At 36.2% G+C, this 26,464-nt stretch overlaps 1 protein-coding gene across 6 annotated transcripts in view; it reads right to left on the bottom strand.

Moving 5' to 3' along the window:
- Nucleotides 1-2,491: 2,491 nt before the first annotated feature.
- Nucleotides 2,492-26,464, bottom strand: part of ZGRF1 (zinc finger GRF-type containing 1) — an 84,836-nt gene continuing 60,863 nt past the window's right edge. For all 6 annotated transcript variants that reach the window (XM_050791315.1, XM_050791310.1, XM_050791313.1 and 3 more), the window contains 12 exons: nt 26,315-26,458; nt 25,554-25,668; nt 23,910-24,172; nt 20,995-21,154; nt 17,541-17,618; nt 17,192-17,339; nt 12,249-12,376; nt 10,960-11,083; nt 4,264-4,440; nt 3,993-4,127; nt 3,027-3,288; nt 2,492-2,844 (listed from right to left, as the gene is read on the bottom strand). In XM_050791315.1, the coding sequence (XP_050647272.1) occupies nt 2,687-2,844; nt 3,027-3,288; nt 3,993-4,127; nt 4,264-4,440; nt 10,960-11,083; nt 12,249-12,376; nt 17,192-17,339; nt 17,541-17,618; nt 20,995-21,154; nt 23,910-24,172; nt 25,554-25,668; nt 26,315-26,458 (1,892 nt within the window). In that variant the 3' untranslated portion in view covers nt 2,492-2,686. The remainder of the gene's footprint in view (nt 2,845-3,026; nt 3,289-3,992; nt 4,128-4,263; nt 4,441-10,959; nt 11,084-12,248; nt 12,377-17,191; nt 17,340-17,540; nt 17,619-20,994; nt 21,155-23,909; nt 24,173-25,553; nt 25,669-26,314; nt 26,459-26,464) is intronic.

Below are 26,464 nucleotides of genomic sequence, written 5' to 3'. Positions count from 1 at the left end.
TCTTTTAAAGATTTCGATGTGTTCCTGTTTAAAAAGGACCCAGGCACGGTGGCTCATGCCTGTAATCCCAGCACTTTGGGAGGCTGAGGTGGGCAGATCACCTGAGGTTAGGAGTTCGAGACCAGCCTGACCAACATGGTGAAACCCCATCTCTACTAAAAATACAAAAATTAGCCGGGCATGGTGGTGGGCACCTGTAATCCCAGCTACTTGGGAGGCCGAGGCAGAAGAATCACTTGAAGCTGGGAGGCGGAGGTTGCAGTGAGCTGAGATCATACCACTGCACTCCAGCCCGGGCAACAGAGCACGACTCTGTCTCAAAAAAAATAAAAATAATAATTTTTAAAAAAAAAGGTTCCAGTGGCCTCTGTCACATTAAAATAACTATGAAAACACGTAAGATAAATGTTTGACACTCCTAGCTGACCTATTGTCATAAGTTGGGAGGAATAGTAATGAACTGCTACAATGATATCCCTGGGTTGAAAATATAAAATTGATACAGTACATGTATAATGGCATTAAAAACAGAGTAGGCATGCTCACTTAAAAATAAGACCCTTCTCTCCTTTATTAAATATCAAAAATATAAGATTTATAACTACCAAAAAATAAGGCAGCTATACTTTCAAGTGCAGTTACTGCTTTTTGAGATTGCTGGAATGCTGAACCTACCCTCTACATCAGAATATTTGGCAATGTCTGGAGGCATTTTTAACTGTCACAACTTTGGGGTAAGGTGCCACTGGCATCTCATGGGCAGAGGCCAGGGATGCTGCTAAAGGGCACAGGACAGCCCCCCATAAGAAAGAATTATCTGGTCCAAAAACGTTAAAAATGCCAAAGTTGAGAAGTCTTACTCTACACCATCAAGACCTGTCCCTATATCATGGTAGAAATGGAAATTTCTGGAAAACTGACAAAATGAGAGATGAAGGGAAGGGAGCAATTAATGACAGCACAGGCACAAGTGCAGAAGATTGAGCAGTTCTAGATAAAAGCTAGTAGGATTTAGACTAGGAATTGTGCAAAATCAGTCATCCAGCTGTAGATCTGAGAAAGAAGTTCAATTATCATCCAAATGAACAGTAAGTGAAGCCAAGGGCAATTTACATAGTGTTTATATAGCTCTCATAAGTGTATGTAAAAGAAATATATCCTCAGATATACAAAACCTCAAAAGATATATCATCTATATACTCTTTTTGGGGAAAATAAATTACTTGAGACCTAGCTCCAGCTGGCCAACAACTCAAAATTAAGAAATAAAAAATAGGGAGGTCTGGGCTGCAAAACTCAGGAATCCAGTTTAAATGTATGTTGTCAGTTAGATTGTACAGTTCGTGGGTAAAACGTGGTTCTGTAATACTTCCTTCAACTATTCCTCTGCTTTGTAAGGATCTGTTGGAAGTCACATCTTTCACTTCAGTCTGGATAAACACTTAAAAAAGCAACTATTGTTGCAAGTAGTAACTAACACATTTGGGAAAAGGCTTGGAGAATTATTAAACCACAAGTTTTGTTACTGAATTTATTTTTTTTCCTAAGAGTTCCATAGAGACTGACTGGTCATTTTCTTTTTATTATGAAATAATTCCTGCATCTTTGAAATGAATATTTCCTGCATCTTTGAAATGAATATTGAGTGACTTGGGTCACAAAATATTTGAATTTTCCTGCATCTTTGAAATGAATATTGAGTGACTTCGGTCACTAAGATTTTTTTTAATTGGTAAAAATATTGCATTGATATTAATTATAATCAAGCCCTTGTCATTTTTCTTTCCAGGATGTATAAATGCTCTTTTGTTAATAATGTCTAAGAATCAATGTGGACACAAATGGTTTAAAACTTAACTACGTATATACACATAGAATATAAGCATAGAAAAAAGACTAAAGGAATATGTTAGTGATTATCTCCGGGTAGTGTATTTCTAGGTGATTTTTGTTTTCTGTTGTATACTTTCTTATATTTTGTAAATTTTCTACAAGAATGTATTATTTTTATAATAAAAAGTTGTAACCCATATATATATCAATACCTACTATGCAAACAAATGCAGAGGAAAAAGACTAGAAGAAAATGAACCAAAGGTAATCTTTCTTTCATCTGTTCATTCTTCCAATGGATACTTATTAAGCACCTATTATATCAGGTATAGGTGCAAGGCACCAGCCATGGCCAGGTGTTGAACACTGCTATCTCCAGGTGTAAACTTTTAGTGTTTTTCTTTCTTCTTTTGTGTACTTTTCAAAACTTTTAAACATAAAAACATATTTGTGAATATGTTTTTATTTATAAAATGGGGGGTCTTATAATCTTTTAAAAAATATTCTGATAAAGTTTAGAAAGGTGTTGGTATATCTGATTGTGTAGATATGTTCCAACAGATGAGCTCTGGAGACATTCACTATTATTGAAGTATACAGGTATTCTCCATACCCTGCCCCTTGTAAAATTCATTTCTTTAGCAAACAGAAATCATTCTTCTTAGAAAAAAGCTTATTTTTATTAGGATTTTATACTACCTTTTGTACACTTTTTTGAAGAACAAAATTTTTACATGTGTTTACTACGTTATTTAAATATCATAAAGTATTTTTAATAAGAGGGTTTAGAGTAATAAATATATAAAAAATATACAACATAAAATGAGTCTGACTTTACATAAATACAAAATATTTACATCATGTCTTTTTGTGAATGAGATTTATCTTTAGATTTCTCTTTTTCACTCTTTTTCTTCTGTTTTTCTTCTGCTTGTTTTTCAAAATAATCTTTAAGGAGATGGTTCAGCTGTGATTCATACTGGTTTGCATCTTGCAATCCATCTTTCCTTCCTTAAAAAAACATACGACATGAGACAACTATTCTTTATTTTACAGAGGTCCCAATGTCATCATGTCAGTTACTTCCCCCAGTGACAAATTCAGAACTGCTCCTGCTTGAAGCACCCCAAGCATTAACCCATAAAAGTCAGTTTGAACTTGATACGCATGAATTAAACACATTTTTATTTTACCTTCGCAGTGTTGGATCACTCGTCCCCACAGTCGATTTTTCCTCAAACAGGCTAAATTTCCCACAATCAACAAATGCCTCTTTCCTCTAGTCAATGCAACATTCATTCTTTTTTCTGAATCAATGAATCCTACTTGTCTTGTCCTTACACAGGACAGAATAATGATCTCCTTTTCAGCTCCCTGAAAAGCATCTACTGTGGACACCTGCACAGTTTTAATATCAGGATGGCCAAAGTCCACAGCACTGAGTAAATGACAAAGCTGTGGAGGAAAAGATAGCAATCATGTGGTGAGAGATTGTGAAGAACTTAAGCTTCTGAACCTGCTCAAAGCAACCACTATAATTTAACTAACAGTAAATAATTTTCATTTTTCTTTTATGACTCACATAGATTTGGCTAGTTTCTAAAATGATAGATAAATGACTAGATGACAATATTAATTACGACACAAAATCAAAAGTGATTTATCTATTGCTGCGTAACTCATTTGGATATGCTAATTTGGAGCTGATAAACTAATAATGAAACAGATCAAAAAATACTAAAAGAAAAAAGAAAAATCTAGTTAGAAGTAATTGGCTTATGTGTACATTAATATTTGGTATCTATCCTTGATTTAGTGATAAAATGTACTAATAATAAAAGAACATTTTGGATAACTGAGATTCAATCCCATCTGTCTACAAAGCATACACCATATTTTCTTTCCTCTAATTTGTTTTTTGCATTTTTGCCCCAACAGCAGTAAACTAAATTTAATTAAACCTTGTTAGGTTTACATTTAATTACACAGAAAAAAAGCCAGACTAGAAAAAAATCAGAATGTTTCTTTTTTAATACATTAATTACAGTACCAAAAGTTTTTCAGGCACCAAACCGACTACTATAAATGTAATATCAAATGTGGTAACATGTAATTGTAATATTTAATATATGACAAATGCTGTAATACATAATACCAACCTTGTACATCTGGGATTTGTATAATGTTATCACGCCAATCATAGAGCCTGCTATTCCACTTGCAATTAGTGATTGAATCAGCTTCAGTGTAAAAGTAGCTTCTGCCACATTATGAAAGCTGTTATCTCTTTCTATCTGGAGTAAGAAACAGATCCTAAATTATATTTCCCAGAAAGGCTATGGCAAAACCAAGTAAAATCATACAAACAACAACAAAATTAAACAAGGAACCTAAACCATGTTGACTCTCATCAACATTAATGTCATTTACCTGTTCTAGTCCTTTAACATTATAAAAACACAGGGTTGGTAGCCATTCCAATAAAGGGCTCCTCTCTATTTCTGTTACACCATTCATGAGGGTTCCTTTGTAAAACAGATCATTAGCAATAGCACTGATTGCAGGATGACAACGGTATTGAGTTCTCAATAGAATTGGCTTGTGACCCTAAGAAATTTAAAAGAAGAAAAGTAAGAACACATAACTTTTTTATTCTTCTACAGAAAGAACATTATGTTTTTAAAATTAAAAATATTGCTATATTATGTATGGTCTTAGGAGATGAATTACAAAAAAATGTAATTTTTTGTAATTAATTTCAAAAAATAAAAATATATTTTTTAATTACTAAAAATATGTTCATATTAAATTAGAAAAATTAGAAAATATAAAAGATGTCAACTTTAGATTTATCTAGTAAGTTTGGCTCCTAACAATTATGGTGGTTTTTTTTTTTTGAGATGGAGTCTCGCTCTGTTGCCCATGCTGGAGTGCAATGGCATGATCTTGGCTCACTGTAGCCTCCACCTCCTGGGTTCAAGTGATTCTTCCGCCACAGCCTCCCGAGTAGCTGGAATTACAGGCATCTGCCATCACACCTGGCTAATTTTTGTATTTTTGTAGAGACTGGGTTTCCCCATGTTGGCCAAGCTGGTCTTGAACTCAAGTGATCCACCCGCCTTGACCTCCCAAAGTGCTGGGATTACAGGTGTGAGCCATCACGCTTGGCCAACATTATGCTTTTATAATATATCTGGATTTGGTCTAACACTAAATTGAAAAGAATCTCTTAAAAAATTAGGTGTCGTAGATATCTCATTAACTTCCCTCATTGAGTAAAAGCCATTTTTCATTCTGAATCTTCAAAGAAGTTACAGATTTTATTAATGCATCATAAAATCCAAGTCCTATCTACTTTAGGGCTTTCGAGCAAAAAGTTCTGTAGTATTGTTAGAATTGAATAGCTACAAGGTGCTCTAACAATAATACATGTATAATTCAATGCAGGATTAATGACCAAATGGAGAAGAATCTTCTATGGCAAAAAAAAAAAAAAAAATCCTAGTACTCTTTGGGGCATAAATTTGTCTACGTTTATAAGTCTAAGTCAGCAAGCACATGAAACTGCTGACAAAAGTGTCAAGTATAAAAATGCTGAAAGAAAAATAATGCTCAAGCTGGGCGCAATGGTTCAACGCCTGTAATTCCAGCACTTTGGGAGGCCAAGGTGGGTAGATAACCTGAGGTCAGGAGTTCGAGACCTGCCTGGCAAACATGGTAAAACCCCATCTCTACTAAAAATACAAAAATTAGCCAAGCATGATGGCGGGCGCCTGTAATCCCAGCTACTCGGGAGGCTGAGGTAGGAGAATCACTTGAACCCAGGAGGTGGAGGTTGCAGTGAGCTGCTCAAATGTTAGAGAAATGACTAAATTATGGTATATCCACACTACATAATACTTAGTGATCAACATATTTATGACAACAGTAATGATACAAAGCTAGTAGTAACAAGGGGAGATGATTTACTATTATGCAAAGTTTAAAAAGGCAAGATAGAAGTTATATTTATGGTATGGTTTCAACTATGTATAAATACATATATTTGATATAGGCATATAACCCTAGGATAAAAGATGGAAGGAAAAATACTAAAACATTACAGAGAGTTTTCTCTTAAGGGCAGTGAAGTTATTACAGATGTTTTTGTTTTGTTTTTACCTTTTTTCTTTATTTTCTGAGACAGGGTCTCGCTGTTGCTTAGGCTGGCCTCAAATTCCTGGGGCTCACACGATCCTTATGCCTCAGCTTCCTGAGTAGCTGGGACTACAGATGCCTGACACCCCACCCGAATTTATCTATTTTTTTCTTTTCTTTCTTTTTTTTTTCTTTTTCTTTTTTTTTTTTTTTTTTTAAGAGACAGGATCCTGCTCTGCTGCCCAGGCTGGAATACAGTGGTGAGACATAGCTCATTGCAGCCTCAAACTCCTGGACTCAAATGACCCTCTCACCTCAGCCTCCCAAGCAGCTGAGATTATAGATTATAGGCACGAACCATCACACCCAGCTTGCCTTTCCTCTTGTCTGTAGTTTCCACACTTTCTATAATGAATAGTGATTACTTTTATTTCTTTTACTTTTAATAATTGTGAACTAGTTCAAATATACAGAAAGCAAAGAAATAATATTACATCCATGAACTTACCATCCAGACTTGACATTAGCCATATTAAGTCATTTTTGTTTTGGCTCTCTCTTTTGTTAGATAAAATATGACATATATAGCTAAAGATCCTCCTTCATTGCTTTCCTCTACCACCTTTCCCAGAAATAACCCCAGTCCTGATTTTGTTTTGTGGACTCGTCATACATGTTTTTATATGTTTACTGTATTGGTATGAATCTATAAATAATATATATTATGTGCTTTTGAAATTCTCATAAATGGCATTTTATTATAATTATCCCTTTGTGCTTTGCTTCTTTCAATATCCACTATATTTCTGAGAAGTATCCATATGGATCTAGCTCATTCATAATAACTGTTTTTTTATTCTACTCTATGACTAACTCACTTTTTTGTCCATCTCTTATTTGCCGTTTTAGAATTCCCCCAAATTAAAAAAAACCCACTTCATATTTTAAAAGGCATTGACAATAGGTACATGAAAAAGGGCAGAACAGTATGCAGAGTACACTACCATTTGTTAAAATGGGGAGGGAAAATGCTCTATATTTGCTTACAGGCATAAAATATCACAAGAAAGGTACAAGAAAGTGATGACAGTTTCTTTGAAGGAGAGAGAATGAATGATTGGGGGACAGGAGGAGAAGTCTTCACTATCTCCATGTTTTTTGGTTCCACTTGAGTTTTGAACCATATGACTATATCACCTATTCAAAAATGTTTTAAGAATTTAAATAACTTTTTATTTTAAAAATTTTTTTGGTAGAGGCAGGATCTTACTCTGGTGCCAGAGCTGGTGTCAAACTTGTGGCCTTAAGTGATACTCCCACCTCAGTCTCCCAAAGTGCTGGGAGTTACAGGCCGGAGCCACCATGCCCAGCCCTTTTTTAAGATAATTTTTTTTTTTAGTTAAGATTTTTTTTTACAAAGCCATTGAAAATGTCTGATATAAAAGAGGTTGGACACTGACTTGTCACAGATGAGGTGGAAAGTTTTGCAATTAAATTGCAATTAACAGCTCAAGACAACTGAAAGCTTCCTTCTTCATAAAACGGAATACAATTCAACTCAAAATTCAATGCAACTTGACAGTTAGAAAGTCCAGCAAGAGGAGGTAACCGCTTGAGCTAACTCCGACCCGCAATGCAACTTGAAATTCAATCTAAGGGGGAACTTCTTAATTAAGGTAGAATAAAGCTGCCTTATAGAATCCATTCTCCAATATATAAAGGTACAAAAAATACAAAAACAGCAGCAATGATAATGCAGCAATTAGGCAACAAAGAAAGGTTTACAGCCAACCAAATGCCATAAACTTTAAAAAGTACTTGTCATCAAGAAAGAAACAAGATTCTGGGGTGGAAGGGGAAAAAGCAGCACAGTGAGCCAGAATTCATATGATGGCAATGGTTCCTAAGAATAATGAAAAAGGGAAAGTGAACTTGGCAGTTTTTACTAGAATTGAAGGCTCAAGAACTGTGTCCCTTTCCCGGGGATACTCTTGGGCCTCAGCTGTCCTATCACTTTGATGGGACATCACCATAATTCCAGGGTACTGAGAAAACAGAGAATACAAATCTGAGAGAGTATCTGATATCCAAGCATGAACACCAGAAAATGAAACAAGAATGGCAACTATACAAACATAGTGTTTATATAGTTGTATAGTTTGTATAGAAACAGTGTTCTCTCTTTCTCTCTCTGCCATGTAAGGACACAGCAAGAAGGTAGCATCTACAAGCCAATGACCAATGGAATAGAATAGAAAGTCCAGAAATAAACCCTTGTATATGTGCTCAACTGATTTTTGATGAGGGTTCCAAGACAATTACATGGAGTCTTTTCCACACATTGGGAAAACGATATATCCACATGCAAAAGAATGAAATTGGACCCTTATACCATATACAAAAATTAACTCAAAATGGATCAAAGACCTCAACATAAGAGCTAAAATTATAAAATTCTTAGAAGAAAATATTGGGGAGAATTTTCATGACATTGGATTTGGCAACAATTTCATAGATATAACACTAAAAGCACAAGCAACAGAATTTTAAAAAATAGGTAAATTGAACTTCATCAAACTAAGAACTCTTGTGCATCAAAAAACACTATTAGGAAAGTGAAAAGACAACCAACAAAATGGAAAAAAAATTGCAAAGCATATATTTGAAAAGAGACTAATTTCTAGAATATATTAAAAAAAAAAAAACCTATAACGCAACAACAAAAAAACCAAAACAACCCAATTAAAAAATAGGCAAAGGACTTGAATAGGCATTTCTTCAAAGAGGATATAAAAATGGCCAATAAGCTCATGAAAAGAAGCTCAAGATTATTAGTCTTTAGGGAAACCACAATAAGATACCCCTTCACATCCATTAGGATGGCTATGATACTCAAAAACCAACAAGAAGTGTTGGTGAGAATGTGGATAAATCAGAACCCTTGTGCAACTGCTGTTGGGAGAGTAAAATGATGCAGCTACTATAGAAAAAAGTTTGGTGGTTTCTCAAAAATTTAAACATACAATTATCATATGACCCAACAATTATACTTCTGGGTATGTACTGAACTGAAAGCAGGGATTTGAACAAGAGATTATTCACAAGAGCCAAAAGGTGAAAACAACCCAACTATCTATCAACAGAAATGTAGTACATACATGCAATGGAATATTATTTAGCCTTATAAAGGAATGAAATTCTGATACATGCTACAACAAGGATGAACTCTGAACACATTATGCTAAGTAAATCAGACAGATGTAAAATGACAAATACTGTATGACTCTACTCAAATGAGGCACCTAGAATAGGCAAATTCATAGAGCTAGAAAATAGAACAGAGGTTACTAGGGGCTGAGGGACGAGGAAATGGGAAATTATTGCTTAATGGTTCAAAGTTTCTGTTTGGGATAATGAAAAAATTCTGGAAATGGACAAGTGATGGTTGTACAACATTATGAATGTACTTTAAAGTAATAATAATATAGTACCGATACATGCTACAACATAAATGAACCTCAAAAAATGAAAGAAGAGAGACACAAAATGTCTCATATTGTATGATTCCATTTATATAAAATATCCAGAATAAATAAATCCATACAGAGAGAAAACAGGCTGGTGTCTGCCAGAAGCTGTAGGGAAGAGGAAATGGGCAGTTAACTGCTAAATGGGTATGGATTTTATTTTGAAGTGATGAAAACGTTTTGAAACCAGACAGAGGTAGTGGTTACACAAGAAACTGTGAATGTACTAAATGCTACTAGACTGTTCACTTTAAAATAGTTTCTGCTATATAAACCACATGCTGTAAAGAAAAAAAAAAATTTTTTTAAGAAATTTAAAAAATAGTTTTATGCTAGATGAATGCAATGGTTTGAACGTGTCCCTCAAATTTCCTGTGTTGGAAACTTCATCCCCATGCAACAGTGTTGAGAGGTGGGACTTTCAAAAGGTGATTAGGCCATGAGGATTCTTTGTAATCCTCACAGATTAATGCCATTATCACATGAGTGGGTTCCTCATAAAAAGATGGATTTGTGAATGGATTAATGCCATTCCTGGTATATGTGTGTGGGTTAATGGATTAATGCCATTATCACATGAGTGGCTTCCTCATAAAAGGATGAGTTTGGCCTCTCCCACTCTCTTGCTCTTCTGCCCGCCACCACAGGATGACAATGAAGCAAGAAAGTCCCTGCCAAATGCAGGTCCCTAGGTCTTGGACATCTCAGCCTCTGAAACTATAAGAAATAAATCTCTGTTCTTCATACATTACCCAGTCTCAGGTTGTTCTGTTATACTAGCACAAAATAGACTAAGACAGTAAATTCCACCCCAATTAAAAAATGTTAATAATTAATTTAAAAATTACTTACAATGTGAAGTAGTGCTCCATGTAGATAATAGAGACATTATAGGTTTTTTTGGTTTTAGAGCAAAAGCTATATACTCCTACCCACTACTCAAGTAAATAGGGAAACATTTCTTTTTATAAAAGGTACTGGCCGGGCGCGGTGGCTCAAGCCTGTAATCCCAGCATTTTGGGAGGCTGAGGCGGGCGGATCACGAGGTCAGGAGATCAAGACCATCCTGGCTAACACGGTGAAACCCCGTCTCTACTAAAAGATACAAAAAACTAGCCGGGCGAGGTGGCAGGCGCCTGTAAGTCCCAGCTACTGGGGAGGCTGAGGCAGAAGAATGGCGTAAACCCGGGAGGCGGAGCTTGCTGTGAGCTGAGATCCGGCCACTGCACTCCAGCCTGGGCGACAGAGTGAGACTCCGTCTCAAAAAAAAAAAAAAAAAAAAAAAAAGGTACTTAAATTGCAGGGTTCCACTTGTATTTAAGATTAATATTTTCCAGACAACTCCAATTATACATTATTTTAAGGCAGGACTAAATCTTCTAATATTTTCATTCTCTATCAACACATACACACAATGTAGAATCAATAAATGATAATTCTGTAAGAATTTAGCAGTATGTACCATTAAGCAAAGTCGATCAAAAAGAGTTTGTTCCAATCCATTTTCATGAGCTGCATCAGAACCCTGAATAGTAGGAGGTAGCTGTTTGGGATCTCCAACAAGAATCAGCTTTTCACACTCAAACCTAAAACAGAATTTCAAAAATTAATCTAAGCAATTAAAAAGAGTGCATTAACATCATTTATTACACTGTTTGCCAAAATTGTACTTCGAAATATTCAAATGCCATGAAATATCCTGAGTACTAATAAAGCTTAGTAGTTCTATTAAGCACATTAAAGGCTTTGAAAAGTTACGCAATAAAGAATCCTTTATATAATTTAGTTACCCTCCCCGCACATAAAAGCTAGTAGGTGCCCCTTGCCTCTGCATGGAATTAATATTTCACAGAGCATATTTGGGAAATGCTAGTTTTTAGAATCCATAAACTCTTAAAATTAAAGTCTTTCTTAGGAGTCATTTAGCTTAAACCGTTGTCTTAGAAATTAAGTAAATTCGTGGGCCGGGCGCGGTGGCTCAAGCCTGTAATCCCAGCACTTTGGGAGGCCGAGACGGGCGGATCACGAGGTCAGGAGATCGAGACCATGCTGGCTAACACGGTGAAACCCCGTCTCTACTAAAAAATACAAAAAACTAGCCGGGCGAGGTGGTGGGCGCCTGTAGTCCCAGCTGCTAGGGAGGCTGAGGCAGGAGAATGGCGTAAACCCGGGAGGCGGAGCTTGCAGTGAGCTGAGATCCGGCCACTGCAGTCCAGCCTGGGCAACAGAGCAAGACTCTGTCTCAAAAAAAAAAAAAAAAAAAAAATTAAGTAAATTGGGTTCTCAGGGGCTAAATGTTCTCCTAAATAGGAGTAGGATATAGTGGGGAAAAATCAAAGTTTTATAAACAAACCTATATCTAAATCTCAACTCCATTATATTTTAGATACCCAGCAGGTTATTTAATCCTTTCATGCTTCAGTATTATTATTTTTTCTTTTTTCTTTTCTTTTTTTTGAGACGGGGTTTCACTCTGTGTCACCCAGGCTAGACTGCAGTCATGCGATCCCTGCTCACTGAAGCCTTGACCTCCTGGGCTCAAGCAATCCTCCCACCCCAGCCTCCCAAGTTGCTGGGACTTTAGGCACACACTACCATGCCCAGCTAATTTTGTATTTTCTGTAGAAATGGGGATTTGCCATGTTGCCCAAGCTGGTCTCAAACTCCTAGACTCAAACAATCCAGCTGCCTCAGCCTCATAAAGTGCTAGGATTACAGGTGCTACCCCAGGAAAAGAATATTTTAGGTTACCTTGCAATGGGAAGGAGAGAGGCCGGTTCGGTTATCTGACTACACTCATCCAACACAACTACAGGAAATTTAAGATCATTCATGCATGGGAATGGGCAGGCTGCACAGGTAACTCCAACTACTCGAACCTTTATTACAACAAAAATGTTATTAATTAACAACTATTAAAAGAAAATAAGAGAATGTATTTACCAAAGAACTTGTAGGCTAAAATTAGAGAGTGAGCTAGTCCTAATTTAATTCCTAGCCATCAGAAATCTTAGGTCATCATATCTCCATATTTTTATTATTCCTACATACAAAATGGAAATCAACAAATGTAGGTTACTTAAGCCACAAGCCCATTAACAAGAACAAATAAAAGACATATTTTGATATTCAGAAGGAAAGTATCACAATATCAAGCATTTGTAAAATATCAAGGATGACGCACATATTTTATTGTCTAGATGAGGTTAGACAACGTACATTATATCAACACAGGCCAAAGTTCTTCACAAAAAACATTGAATATGTTAACGAAATATTCTTTGCTTAACCTTCAAGCACATTAGTTTTATTTATTTAAAAATGTAAAGATGACTAATTTTAAACAACAGTAAATAAAATGTACTCGTAGCCTGTGAATATATTTGAATCTTGTAAGTTACACATTATAGCAACATGGCATTACTCTGAAGGCAAAAAGCTTCATAAAAGCTGATTTTTAATCTCTAAAGTTAAATGTAAACAATAGGGAAATCTATGAATTTTCTAAATCGATGTAGTCATTGACCTAGTAGCCTGCTATCTATACACATATGTGTACATACACATATACACACGTATGTTTGTGTACATATACATATGTGTGTATAAACACAAACACATACACATACATGTACATATACATATACAGTCATGTGCCACATAACAATGTGATGTTTCGGTCAATGATGGACCAGATATATGATGATGGTCTCATAAAATTATAATGGAGCTGAAAAATTCCCAGCCCCTAGTGACATCACAACTCTCACAGCACAATGCATTATGCATGTGTTTATGGTGATCCTGGTGTAAACAAACCTACTGTACTGCCAGTCATATAAAACTATAGCACATACAATTATGTACAGTTCATACTTGATAATAAATGACTATTTTAGTGGTTTATACATTTACTATAGCACACTTTTATTATTATTTTAGAATGTACTCCTACTTATTTTTTTAAAAAAAGTTGTCTATAAAACAGTTTCAGGGACGTCCTTCAGGAGGTATCCAGAAGAAGGTATTGTTATCATAAGCCCTGACAGCCCCATGTGTCCTATTGCCCCTAAAAACTTTCTAGTGGGACAAGATGTAGAGGGGGAAGACAGTGATACTGATGATCCTGACCCTGGGTAGGCCTAGAATAATGTGTGTATTTGTATCTTAGTTTTAAACAATAAAAGAAAAAAACAGTTTTAAAGATAAAAAAAGAAAAATTTTAAATAAAGCTTATGGAATATTTTTGTATATACAAAATGTTTGTGTTTCAAGCTGCGTTATTACAAAAGAATCAGTTTTTTAAAATTTTAAAGTTTATAAAGTAAAAATATTATAATAAGCTAATTTATTATTGAAGAAAGAAAACATTTTTAAATAAATTTGGGGTAGCTTAACTGTACAGTGTTTACAAAGTCTACAGTAGGCCAGGCGTGGTGGCTCACACCTGTAATCCCAGCACTTTGGGAGGCTGAAGCAGGTGGATCGCTGAAGGTCAGGGGTTTGAGACCAGCCTGGCCAACATGGTGAAACCCCATCTCTAATAAAAATGCAAAACTTAGCCGGGCATGGTGGCAGGTGTCTGTAATCCCAGCTACTCGGGAGGCTGAGGCAGAAGAATCGCTTGAACCCGGGAAGCGGAGGTTGCAGTGAGCTGAGATCGCAGACTGCACTCCAGCCTGGACAGAGCAAGATTCTGTCTCAAAAAAATCAAAACTTTTTTTTAAGTCTACAGTAGTGTACAGCAGTGTCCTAGGCCTCCACATTCACTCACCACTCACTCACTGACTCAACCACAGTGACTTCCAGTCCTGCAAGCTCCATTCATGGTAATTTAACTATAAAGTTAACTATTAAAAAGCTATAATATACATAGTTTTCTGAGGACTTCTAGAACCAAAACTTTGTGGTTATTATTTCCAATTTCTCCTTCCCTCCCTCCCTATACAGGTGTACCATTTTAAATCTTTTATACCATATTTTCACAGTACATTTTCTGTTTAGATACAGAAATACCATTGTGTTACAATTAATTGCCTACAGTATACAGTACAGTAACATGCTGTACAGATTTGTAGCTGAGGAGCAACAGGCTATACGATGTGGCTTAGGTGTGTAGTAGGCTATACCATCTAGGTTTGTGTAAGTACACTATGACGTTCACACAATGACAAAACTGTAAAACAATACATTTCTCAGAATGTAATTCCATTGTTAAATGATATATGATTGTACTTATTCTCTTCTAACAATCTGAAGATCTATAAAATTATACTTCTTGATAGCAAGGGCAGTTCATACCAACTGACCATATCTTTTTTCAACAAAGTGACAAAAAATATACTTTACAAATTAAATATTGCCTCCACAGATCCTACAAAACAAGAAAACATTACAACTGCCTTATTTTCTTTAATAATAAATAATACTCACCACACACAATAGCCCTGTATCAGTTAGGTTTTCTTCTTTTGTTAAAAACAAAAACAAAAATCTTAAAGCCACATTTATATCAGAAATTCCACAGTATTTAAACATTCAGTGCTTTAAAAATGATCAAGCTTCAGTGCCACTCTGAAATATTATTCATTTTATTTAATTTCTGGCAACTGTATCTACAAAACAATCTTAGAATGAGAACTCTAAAGTTCTGTGTCAGGAAGTTTTTAAATTTAAAGAAATGTCTAATACAAAGACCTAAAGTTTTAAGTTTTCTTTAAAAAATTATATTATCTTTTAATTTATTATGTTGCTGAGATTCTAACAGCAGAAAAGATTTTGTTACTGACCTAACAAGTATTAATTAACTATGAAGCATTTTTAAAAATTAGTTTTATTGTGAAGACATGTCACTTTAGAAATGAGTCAGGTCTTCCGGGTGTGTTGGCTCATGCCTGTAATCCCAGCACTTTGGGAGGCGGAGGTGGGAGGATCACTTAAGGTCAGGAGTTTGAGACTAGCCTGGCCAACATTGTGAAACCCCGTCTCTACTAAAAATACAAAAATTAGCCAGGTGTGGTGGCATGTGCCTGTAGTCCCAGCTACTCAGGATGCTGAGGCAAGAGAATCGCTTGAACCCAGGAGGTGGAGGTTGCAGTGAGCTGAGACTGTGCCACTGCACTCCAGCCTGCAGCCTGGGCGACAGAGTGACTCTGGCTCAAAAAAAAAAAAAAAAAAGGTGTCAGGTCTGAATGCCTGACTGGACCTTAGAAATATGTCAGAGAAAACATCTAAAAAAATAATTCCTCTAAAATAGTTTTCATTTGTGAATAGGTGATACCAATGAGCAATAGATCATGGTAACTGAGCTTTCATTCAGAAAATCAGCCAAGAAATCGTTAACAATGATACATTATTCTTATGTATCATTGTTATGTTGGGTTAGTAAAGTGGTAAGTAGTTTAAATAAATGACTAATTTGTATTAATTGAACACAGCCAAACTAAGCCTTTCTGGATTTGGTTAAGAAGAGAGTACAGAGTTAACTCTAAAATTCAAATAACAGAAAGTTAGTCTGAAGTTTTCTGAGGACTTCCAGAACCAAAACTTGTTATAGATTTAGTTATTATTTCCAGTTTCTCCTTCCTGCTCTAGGAAATTATTATTACATATCCACACCCTTTGCCATGTTACTTGGCAGTGCTTCCCACCAGAGAAGTAGGGGAGTATATTTCCTTGCCTCACTGATGTTAGGCTTGGCCATGTGACCTGTTACAGCAAATGGAATGTCAGCAGACATAATATGAACTGAAGCCTTAAATGTGTTTCTGTGATCTGTCCTGCCCTCTTGCACTTCTGCCATCTGTTCATGCAATAGCAACTGTTCTCAGAATGAGAGACTTGATCCGTAGCCTCAGGCCAAGCGACACCACTTGACCTGTAGAGTCATAAGCTGTTGTCTTAAAGTACTAAGACTGAGTTTGTCAACCCTCATTATTTCAGCAATAGCTGATTAATACAGGGTGCCAAGTAGACTGATTTTCTCAACTCTCTAGCAGAAAGTTGCCAATGTGCAAGTGGCCCAAGAAGCCAACAACTTTCTTTTACTCCATCCCCATTGCTTTTCCCCATGCTCTCCTTTCACAGGAGGAAGCTGCTGATTGATTTCTCTCTTCCAACAGCTGATGCCCAGGCTTCCCTGGATCAAAACTTGATAAAGAAGATGGTGCTACCTGTTACAGCCTAGAATCTTGTGTGCTTAGTCTTGGCTCCCAATACCTGGAAGCTAGTATCTGAGCCTCCTGGATTTTTGGATATATACAAACACTAAAGGTCTTGGCTTTCTTGGAGAGCATGAGCGACAAATTTCATTTGGATATTTTGCTCAGGGTCAGACCCTCTCCATCACTGTTTCTCCTAGAATATAACCAATTTCATTTAACTTGCAAGGAATCTATTCCCACCTCTATACTTTCCTCTTCAAGCCTATAAAAAGAAAGTAAACAGGGAGAAGGAGAAAGGATGACTCAGTCATGGTGAGTTGGATCTATTCACGAATTTGAAGAATGCTTTGAAGCAAACATAAAACATACACTGGGTAGACTATATCCAAGGATCCACATGCATGCACCTCAGTAGAATCTAAACTATCATGGCAGTTTGTTTTATTTAAAGGAAATATTATTTCATCAACAGAAACAAGAGAATCTGAATGGTATACATAAATCAAGAAACAAACTGAAGCTACTTCTTACCTGCTTCAGCAGGGTTCTATTTGTCCCCAGTTTATGCTGCTCAATGCTTTTTCTCACATAGACTCTTTCCGTAGGAGTCAGGTCTTCCTTCATTAGTGCATGTAGTTCTTTTAACTGTTCACTTTCATTTTCTGAGCCAGCATGCAGGCTAAATAATTATATTAAAAACACTCCTCTTTATTTCATTTTTCGTAACATCACAGTAAAGCAAAATACGAATTTTCTAAGTTAACCAAGAAAAGATAAGCCTTTCTCCATTCTTCAAAAATCAAATTTAAGGTAAGAGTCATATAAAAGTACCATACTTCCCTCTGACCATTCTGTGACTTCTGGAATTTTGCATTCTTACCTATAAGGTAAAATTGGTTTGGCAATCTTCCTAACACTCCCAACTCTGATAAAGTTTTCAAATCCAAGACTGAGAAGCCTTTAAATAAGAAAACAATATAGATTCTGATTATTTAGGAAACAGAATACAAAATAAAGTTTTATATAATAACTGTGTTATTACAACTAATTTTGTGTAACAGTATATTTTAGTTATAAAATTTAATGTGAAATACCTAAACTCAAAGTAAACGCAATGTAGTTGGTTTTTTAAATATAATGCATTTTCTAGAGAATTAAAAAATATGCATTATTCCATCTTGAAGGCTCATTAAATGTTCATAAAAAGCCAATGTTAGTATTTATCACAAATAAAATTGCCTCTAAAGACACAATATAGAAAGCAATAGCTACCATATACTTAGCACCAAGATTTGTTAGGAAGAGCCTCTTTACGTATGTCACATTGTTTAACACTCACTACAGCTCTAGATGACATCTCCTCTTAGAGATGAGGACACAAGCTCAGAGGTGAGGTATCATGATTCAAACCCAGGCAACTCTGTCTACATCCAAAGGTTATGACTGGTCCTCTACATACATTATCCCTTAGTTAGGGCTTTGTGAGGAATGACCCCTCACCTACACTTTCCTTTTATATCTTACAGCTCTAGCACTATGCTGGGAACACAGCTGGAACTCAGTGAATACTCAACTCTCTAAAACTTCTACCACCTCAAAATGGGAACGTAAAGACCTGGAGAACTAAACTATAGATCTCTAAAAACAATTTTCCAAAATAATTACGAAACAAATTAGTATCAATATATGAATAGATTTCAATTTTCACATTTTTCATAGTCTTCAGCTTGAAGAATAATAGCAACTTAACGGGCTGAAATACTAGCTTACGATTTTTTTTTCAATGCAAGTTTGGTTAAATCTATAATAACAAAGGTGCAGTCTCCTCAAAGTACTATTCACCCCATGCTCTTTCATTTCTTCTCAAGAAACTGTTCTATCCACTACAATAGGAAAACAAGGTCTGTTCAAGCACACAATGAAAAGGTTATTTCAGTGTGAAGAAATGTATGAAACCAGACTATAAGCAGTTGAGGCATAGATCCTAATTAGAGATTCACATTTCTCAGGTCCTTATCAGAGATTTAAGCATTAAAGAATCTCTTTTATAAGTTTCCTGTTAACTTTTAGTATTGAGTACTTACCTTCCCTCCTCATTCTAACTTCTTGTTTTTTTGTTTGTTTGTTTGTTTTTAATATTGTTTTGTTTTCTAACAGTCTACAGTTAAATTTTCATCTTGGGCTAAGCAATCTAAAGTTCCTTCCTGTGTAGTCTCCAGGTAACTCTTCATTATCTTTATTAAAAACAAACAAACAAACACAACGTCCTCAGCCACTCTTTTAAATTGCTTATAAGAGTGTACACTAGAAGAATCTTTCTGAAGGGAAATTTTGAAAAGTATATTTAGAAGCTTAAAAGTTTTCATATCTTTTATTCTAGGCTTAGGATTATTTTCCTAAGGAAAGAATCAGAAATGGATACAGAGTTTTATGTTTAAGGATCTTTGTCATAACATAATTCATACTGGCAAGAATTTGGAAATAATTTACTGATCAAAAATTGCTTAAAGTATGGCATAAGAAAATCATTGAATATAATAGAGTTATAAAAAATTATGTTTTCTAAGATTTTTTTTTTGGGACAGAGTCTCACTTTGTCACCCAGGCTGAAGTGCAGTGGTGTGATCTTGGCACACTGCAACCTCCACCTCCCGGGTTCAAGTGATTCTTGTGCCTCAGCTGCCCGAGTAGCTGGAATTACAGGCATGTCCCACCATTCCCAGCTAATTTTTATATTTTTGGTAGAGATGGGGATTCACCATGTTCGCCAGGCTAGTCTTGAACTCCTGGCCTCAAGTGATCTGCTCACTTCAGCCTCCCAAAGTATTGGGAATACAGGCATGAGCCAACTTTTTAAGTAAAAAAAGCAGGACACAAACAACACATACTATTGAATCTCAAATTTGGAAAACAAAATGTATGAGTGTGTATTTAAAAATCTGTAAATAAATATAATAAAACATCTGTGTAGTCTGCATATGTTCTACCATAAACATTCACTTGTATAATTATGAAAATTAATTTTTAAAATGCCTAGGCTTAGAAATAATGACTGTTTCTCCTAACCAAACTGCCATTTATGTTGAAATTCAGATCATTAAACATTGGAATATTGGTGAAATATTGTAATATTCTTTGCATTTTTAATAAAGTCTTATGCAATCACAAAAATTACCTTCAAAACAGATTATTGTCTTCTTTGCATTCCTCTTATTGAAATAAAAAACATAATATACTTAAATTGTTAAGCCATTTACTATGATGTGTTCATGTAGGCAGATGAACAAGAGACTAATCTATAACTACTGATTCTGGAATTTGATTCTAGCCTACTTCTTTTTATTTATTTATTTATTTATTTTTATTTTTTTTTTGAGACAGTCTCCCTCTGTCACCCAGGCTGGAGTGCAGTGGTACAGTCTCAGCTCGCTGCAGCCTCTGCCTTCTGAGTTCAAGCAATTCTCCTGCCTCAGTCTCCTGAGTGACTGGGATTACAGGCACCTGGCACCACACCGGGCTGTTTTTTGGTATTTTTAGTAAAGACGGGATTTCACGATGTTGGCCAAGCTGGTGTTGAACTTCTGACATCAAGTGATCTGCCCACGTTGGCCTCCCAAAGTGCTGGGATTACAGGCGTGAGCCACCACGCCCAGCCTGATTTTAACCTACTTCTAAGGTAATAGACCCAAGACTCCTAGGTCAGAGACAAAGGACTTTTACTTATGGCACAGGAAGCAGTATAATTATCAACATATCTGCATTGGTTTCCCTTGGCTCCCAAGTCACATGAGGAGACAAACAGCATCCAGGTAGATGCCTGCACATGCCGTGGGTTGAGGAGTAGGGCAAGAACACTGAGGCTGGGGATCCAATATCTTACAACAAGTAATAAGCAAGCCTGCTCTTTGTCCTGGAGGGAGACATTACTTCATCAGTCAAAGTTGCTTATTGCAAACAAAATGTGAGAAATGTTTTGGGTAAGAATGGTCAGGGACTTGTATCCTTGGCATCCCAGCAGGGATGCTCAGGGCTGCTGGCAGACTGCCTCCCCCAACAATACATCTCTAGCCCTACATGTTCTTGGCTGAACTTGAATTTTTGCATGAGTATCACTGTGCCAAAATTTCCAGTTTTGGTTTTTATTTTATCCTACTTACAAACTAATTAGTTAGCCTGTTACTGTTTCACAGATGCTGGCTCCTGGGTCAGAGACAAATGTCTTGCATTCTTGGCATAACCAGCAAGAGTACATGGACACTCAGGGCCCACAGTGGGTTGCCTCTCTCAACAATATCCCAAAACAATAGCTACTTAAATGCACTTGTCATGCCTACCCAAGAAGTACTCTGTCAACAGCCACATTAGTAGAAGAAGAAATTAGAAGTTTCCATGGCCTTGCATTTCCAACGGTGGGAGCTTCACTCTTTTCAAACAGCTGTACAAAGAACAAAATCACCACTGCCAGCAAATAACTCTTTCCTGCTCCAAACACACCTAATTATTTTAAAAGAAGAAGAAAAAATAAAAAGCATAAAATAAATAAATTTCTTTTTTCTTTTCTTTTTTGAGACAGAGTCTCACTCTGTCACCCAGGCTGGAGTGCAATGGCACAATCTCAGCTCACTGTAACCTCCGCCTCCCAGATTCAAGTGATTCTCCTGTCTCATCCTCCCAAGCAGCTGGGATTACCGGCATGCATCACCACACCTGGCTAATTTTTGTATTTTTAGTAGAGCCACGGTTTCACCGTATTGGCAGGCTGGTCTCAAACTCTTGAACTCAAGTGATCCACCTGCCTTGGCCTCCCAAAGTGCTGGAATTACAGGCGTGAGCCTCTGTGCCTGGTCAAACATAAATTTCTATAGGCATAACAAATATTTCATCCATCTCTCCCTCCTCCATTTAATTAATTAATGTGCTCTAAAAACACTGAGTGCTCACTATGTGCAAAGCACAGGGGATAAATAGATAACCAAAATACTTCCACTTTTAATGAGACCATCGCCTACTTAAAATTATAAACAAGTAAAGTAATAATTAGAAATAATATGGTAAGTAATATTATTTTGGATCACAGAAGGAAGAAAATCTATCCCTGCTTTGATGGAGATGTGAGTACTTCCTAAAATTAAGAAGTAGAACTAAGACTTCCAGAATAAGATATCCAGACTGCTTAGAGAAAGGGCCATTCCAGGCAGAGCCATGACAAAGCATGCAGCTGTTAAAGTAACTTTTCTATATAACCTCTACCAAATAGGTAAGAGATGAGGCTGATAAGGTAGGCACGGGAGCTAGTAAGGTAAATCACAAAAGCTCTGTTTGCTATAGCTAAACAAAGTTTGAATCTTACCTCAGAGTCCAGCAGATGTCATCTAAAGATTTTCAGCAATGGTTGTTTTTTTTGTTTTGTTTTGTTTTGTTTTTTTTGAGACAGGGTCTGGCTCCGTTGCCCAGGCTGGAGTGCAGTGGTGCAATCTTGACTCACTGCGACCTCTGCCTTCCAGGTTCAAGCCATCCTCCCACCACAACCTCCCAAGTAGCTGGGACTACACGTTCATGCCTCCATGTCCAGCTAATTTTTAAATGTTTTTGTAGAAACAGGGTTTTGCCATGTTGCCCAGGCTGATCTTGAACTCCTGAGCTTAAGCGAGCTACCCTCCTTGACCTCCCAAAGTGCTGGGATTACAGGTGTGAGGCCAAGCAATGAGTTTGACTTAATCAGATTGTGTTTTAAAAAAACAACTTGAATGAAAATATGAAGTAAGGCACAACTAATGGTAGATCAATTAGAAAGTTTGTGAGATAATTACAACAATAATAAATGTTAACTTTACTGAGCGCCTCCCACGTGCCAAGCACTGTTCTAAGCCCTTTACATATGTTAACTCATTTAATCCTCCAACCCTATGAGGTGAATGCTATTATGATCTCCATTTTGCAGAGTAGGAAATTAAAGATTAAGAGATATATAACCTGCCCAAAATCATACAGCTAACAAATGATAGAGTCAGAATGTAAATTCAGGATTCTAACTCTAGAGTCCACACTCTTACCCACTAGGCTATATGGAGGTATGATGAAGGCTTTGATTGAGGGGATACAAGTAAACTGGAGAAGAGATACTCAATATGAAAGACAGATAGAATCTAGAAGGAACACATCTTAGTGACTAAGCTGATGGCAGGAGATGAATAGTGACAGAATAAGAGGAGGATTAAGAGAGAGTCACTTAATCTTGAGAGAATAATCTAGGATGACTCTCAGGTTTGATTTGGTCAACAGGGTGGATATGATATAATTCCTCAAAATAGGACAAAAAAAGTAGGATTAGCTTTGGTGTAGAGGTCTATGAGAGAAAATGTGCTACTGAGGCAACAGAATCCAGATAGAACTATTTACTGTAAGTAGGAGGAAGTAAATCGCCTTTGCTATGACAGAACCAAGCAGTAAGAACAGCTCCAAAATTAGGTAAATTGGAGAAGGAAGGCAGGACATTGAAAGCAGTTTCTGTTATGACCTCCATTTCCTCTTTTAGAGGCAAGATCAAGAGAAAGGGCAAGAATGAGGTTATGAGAAGAATTAAGGTTTGTAATCACTGATATAAAGGATAGAAGAGTGAGCTGACTAGGAATAAACAAAAGGTTTTGCTAATCAAGTTAAGTTTACTATAGGACAGCAACATGTAAACATCTAAATCAAATCTGGTTATTTTGACCATAAGCTAATAATGCTACTCATTTATCAGATACACTAATAAGTCTCCTTTTTTAGGGTAGTCAGTTCTGTTCTCATCTAACAGTTTACCAAAGTGGGTACAGGTTAAAAAGTCTGCTTAGAGTTATTCTTGAACCTCATTTGACTAGAAAATTATAAAGGAGCAGACTGAGTCACAAAAGCTTACAGATAGAAAACAATTAGGCTGGGTGCAGTGGCTCAAGCCTGTAATCCCAGCACTTTGGGAGGCCGAGACGGGTGGATCACGAGGTCAGGAGATCAAGACCATCCTGGCTAACACGGTGAAACCCCGTCCCTACTAAAAAATACAAAAAACTAGCTGGGCGAGGTGGCGGGCGCCTGTAGTCCCAGCTACTCGGGAGGCTGAGGCAGGAGAATGGCGTAAACCCAGGAGGTGGAGCTTGCGGTGAGCTGAGATCCGGCCACTGCACTCCAGCCTGGGCGACAGAGCGAGACTCCATCTCAAAAAAAAAGAAAGAAAACAATTACAATTATTTTATTTCTTGCTTCTTACCATGTATGATAGTGATAGGGAGGGTATGAGCTTGCAGTTCCTTCAGTTCTTCAATACTTTCATGTGATGCCATCATTTGAGCTATTTGAATTAGAGCTGTAGCTTGATCTTTGTTTAACTTGTATACCTGAATCAACTCACTAGCTAACTTCAATGTTGCTCCTAGGCTGAGTAGTTCAAATTTTGTGTTGACGTTTGTGAAGGCTGGTGGGATAAATTTTCTATTACTGACTCTTTTGTTACTAACTATAGTTGGCGAAGACCTAATAAAAATGAAGCAAATAAACAATTTTTAAAAATAGAGACATTTGAAAAAGATGAGTAGAACAATTCATAACTTAGCCATCACTTTGTAAGCATTACAGAGAACAGTTTTTTATGGAAACAAACAGTAAGTGGATATATACTGTAAATGGATACATACTCCAATATTGAGGAGGGTAGAAGAGAACTAACATTTGTTGAATACTTACTACGTGCTGACACTTTGCTGAGCATTTTACATATTACTTGATGAAATCTTCACAACACTAGGAAGTAGTTAATTAGTTAATTATCCCAAATACAGATACAAGAATATTGAATTTTTCCCCCCAATACCACACCACAAATAAGTGGTGGACTGACTTTAAAACCCATGCTCTATTATACACACCTGACTTAGATAATTAATCTAGCCCTCATTTCAGGTAAAACTACATCACATGAATTGGTCTTAATTCTATTTCTATGAAAATTCATTTCAAATTGGATAAATAACGTAATTAAATCATAAGGATATTTATTTTTTTACCTAGGACTTCATTATAGTGAGAAAAATAAAACATCACAGATAGATAATAATATTCCAAATTGAAAACTGGACTTTTCCTATCATTTTTAATGCATTTAATGTAATATCACTTCCATTTTTTTAAAAAAGGGACATGGTGCTTGAGAAATTGAAAATGAGATATGGCTATATCGAGAATAAAATCAGTAGTAATATACACACTGGATTCAAGCTGTAAAATGATTCCTTTAAATGTTAAATAATTTGTGATATAAAAATACAGATAATAAAAAATAAAATAAATACCAAAATGATCCTTAAATTATCTCCTGACAAAGTGAAAAAATTTACAGTAACATTTATTAGCTCAAACCTTAATAAATAGATGAAAAATACTGCATATTTCCTTTTCTCTCTCTTTCTTTTTTGAGATAGAGTTTCACTCTTGTTGCTCAGGCTGGGGTGCAATGGTGCGATCTTGGCTCACCACAACCTCCACCTCCCAGGTTCAAGCAATTCTCCTGCCTCAGCCTCCTGAGTAGCTGGGATTACAGGCATGAGCCAGTATGCCCAGCTAATTTTGTATTTTTAGTAGAGATAGGGTTTCTCCATGTTGGTCAGGCTGGTCTCAAACTCCTGACCTCAGGTGATCTGCCCACCTCAGCCTCCCAAAGTGCTGGGATTACAGGCATGAGCCACTGTGCCCCGTCCCTTTTCTCTTTTTAACTACTGACAGAGAGTAATGTTGTAGTCTGAAAAATAATTACAATTTTATTGGCAACATTTATATAATGTACTTTTATTGAATTTTCATCTTTACTTCTGGTTACCATTTTTTAATACCAATGACTCAAAGGTAAAAATTGACTTACATTGTTAACAGGTACTGTGTTAGAGGTAGAGTAGCTGGATTAAAGTAGTCCTGAATGTTTTTCAAAGTAGTCAGTTCTGTGCTAGCATTACAAACTAATAACGCATGGACAATCACTGTACAGAGGATACAAAAAATAAACATTCGACGTAAATAAAATGGCCCATAAAAACTCTGTGTTAAATGTTCACATAACTCAGAGTTTGGCTACTGAATTAAGCACATGACATAAAACAAACCCTTAAACACACACACACAGATCCCAAACTTATATTCATTAAATTACTATGCTATCTGCTCATTCATTTTATAATGGGTACCCATAAATTGCATAATTTAAATCATATTTGGACTTCCATATATCAACAAATGAACAAGAACACCTGTTTTGAGTTAGTACATTGTAGCACAACTTCACAGCCAGCAGTTTCCTTTAATCAACATATCATTTGTGCCATACAGTAGTATTTGTATAATTTTTAAACACTTTCTTGCTTTTTTTCCTCAATTACTTCATAGAAATGTATGGAAAACAGAAAATCAGAACAATCTAATTAGAAAATTAGAACAAAACAATCCCCCACATACCATTCTTCCTCACAGAAATATCTATATATTCAACTTTCATACACATTTTCAGGAACACACTGTACACAATAGTAGAAACTAGAGTTGGGTGCTTTTTATTGGCTTTAATCAAACAGTGCATCTTGTCTATCATTCTTTTCAAATATAAACTAAAATGAACATAGTAATACTCACTGTTAGTGGGCCAGTTGGAAGGGAAATAGCCTTTCAAAGGCAGTATTTCTATCTCATTGATAGACGATGGTCCAAAGAAAGCACTACATGCAATAAAAGTATCCAGCTCAAAGTCTAGGGTTTTTGAAACCACCCAAAGATCATCTGAAA

This window comes from Macaca thibetana, chromosome 5 (assembly GCF_024542745.1).
Source record: "Macaca thibetana thibetana isolate TM-01 chromosome 5, ASM2454274v1, whole genome shotgun sequence".
Lineage (NCBI taxonomy): Eukaryota > Metazoa > Chordata > Mammalia > Primates > Cercopithecidae > Macaca > Macaca thibetana.
The sequence above is the reverse complement of the archived record's forward strand: the minus strand, read 5'-3'. Positions and strand labels throughout refer to the sequence as shown.